Source organism: Geospiza fortis, unplaced genomic scaffold, assembly GCF_000277835.1.
Source record: "Geospiza fortis unplaced genomic scaffold, GeoFor_1.0 scaffold820, whole genome shotgun sequence".
Taxonomy (NCBI): domain Eukaryota; kingdom Metazoa; phylum Chordata; class Aves; order Passeriformes; family Thraupidae; genus Geospiza; species Geospiza fortis.
The window spans coordinates 126,842-127,966 of record NW_005054657.1 but is presented as its reverse complement, the minus strand read 5'-3'; the positions used below and the strand labels follow the sequence as shown (position 1 = coordinate 127,966).

Here is a 1,125-nt window from a genome sequence, read left to right as displayed (position 1 = left end):
CGCCCTGCCTGCAGCCAACTTGGCCCCATCCCATCCCAGCCCCTGGGGACATGCCCATGGATAGCACTGAACAAAGGCCAGAGCTGACCCCCTGGTGGCCGTGCTCCATCTCCTGGGGCATCCCAGGGCTGTTCCTGCCTGGGCAGCGCAGGGCTGGGCTGTGTTCCCCGGCCTCTCCCGCAGCCCCTCAGCTCTGGCTGCACTCGCTCTTTGCCAGATGCTGACATGGACCAGACGCATGAGCAGGACCCCACTCGTGGCTGCTTCCACAGAGTAGCGCAGGTACCTGTGGGCATCCCCACCTGGGCTGGGCCTGCTGGCACTGCTCGGCCCAGCGCCGTGCTTGGAGCAGGCCACGGAACGTCCCTCTCTTCCCGCCCTTCCTTCTGCTGCAGACAGTGCGGAGGTTCCTGTGCCTTCGGCGCAGAAAGACCAGCGCCCCAGCAACTGAGGGCACGGCCAAGCTGCGGGCAGATCCTGATGTCAGCTCAGCCTCCCCTGAGCGTGCAGCAGGCTCTATCAGGGCAATGGCTGAGGGCAGGCCGGAGGCTGTCACGCGTCTGAGTGAGGACGCAAGGACGCAAAGCACGTGGGCCCTGTCAAAGACCGACACCACACCCACTTGCACTGCGGTTCCTGCTCCCCCTTGGGATTTCTTTTCATCTCAGCAGCAGGTAAGCAGCCTGGGGCCAGGGCTGAAGGCCTCCCAGGATCGTGTGGCCCTTAAGCCACGTCTGCTGGGCCCCCTCAGCCATTGAAGCTAGCAGAGTGGGGTGGGAAGGCAAGCACTTCTTGGGGGAAGCTGGGCAAGTTGCTTCCTTGGACAGCACTCCAGACATTCCCCACACCTCCTCTAGGTGCCAGCCATGGTGAGGGACATTCACCAGACACTCGTGTCCCGTCTCACTGTGGACGCTGGGCTGCAAAGAGACATTCTGAGCCTGGCTCAAGAGCACCCTGCTAATGTGGTGATGAGCATCCTGCGCTGTGCCCCAACCTGTGACAGGTACAAAGCACAACTGCCTCAAGAGCTCGGTGCTCAGCGGCCCCTAGGGCCCCTCCCCCTGTCCAGCCTGTCCAGTGGGGTCTGCCAGACAGGCAGACAGCTCCAAAACCCTGGGGCCC

At 63.6% G+C, this 1,125-nt stretch overlaps 1 protein-coding gene across 1 annotated transcript in view; it reads left to right on the top strand.

Annotated features, from left to right (window-relative positions):
* The first annotated feature begins 225 nt into the window (after window positions 1–225).
* Window positions 226–1,125, top strand: part of LOC115948969 — a 5,822-nt gene continuing 4,922 nt past the window's right edge. The window contains 3 exon segments of the mRNA XM_031064925.1: window positions 226–282; window positions 396–674; window positions 858–1,006. Of these exon segments, the coding sequence (XP_030920785.1) occupies window positions 226–282; window positions 396–674; window positions 858–1,006 (485 nt within the window).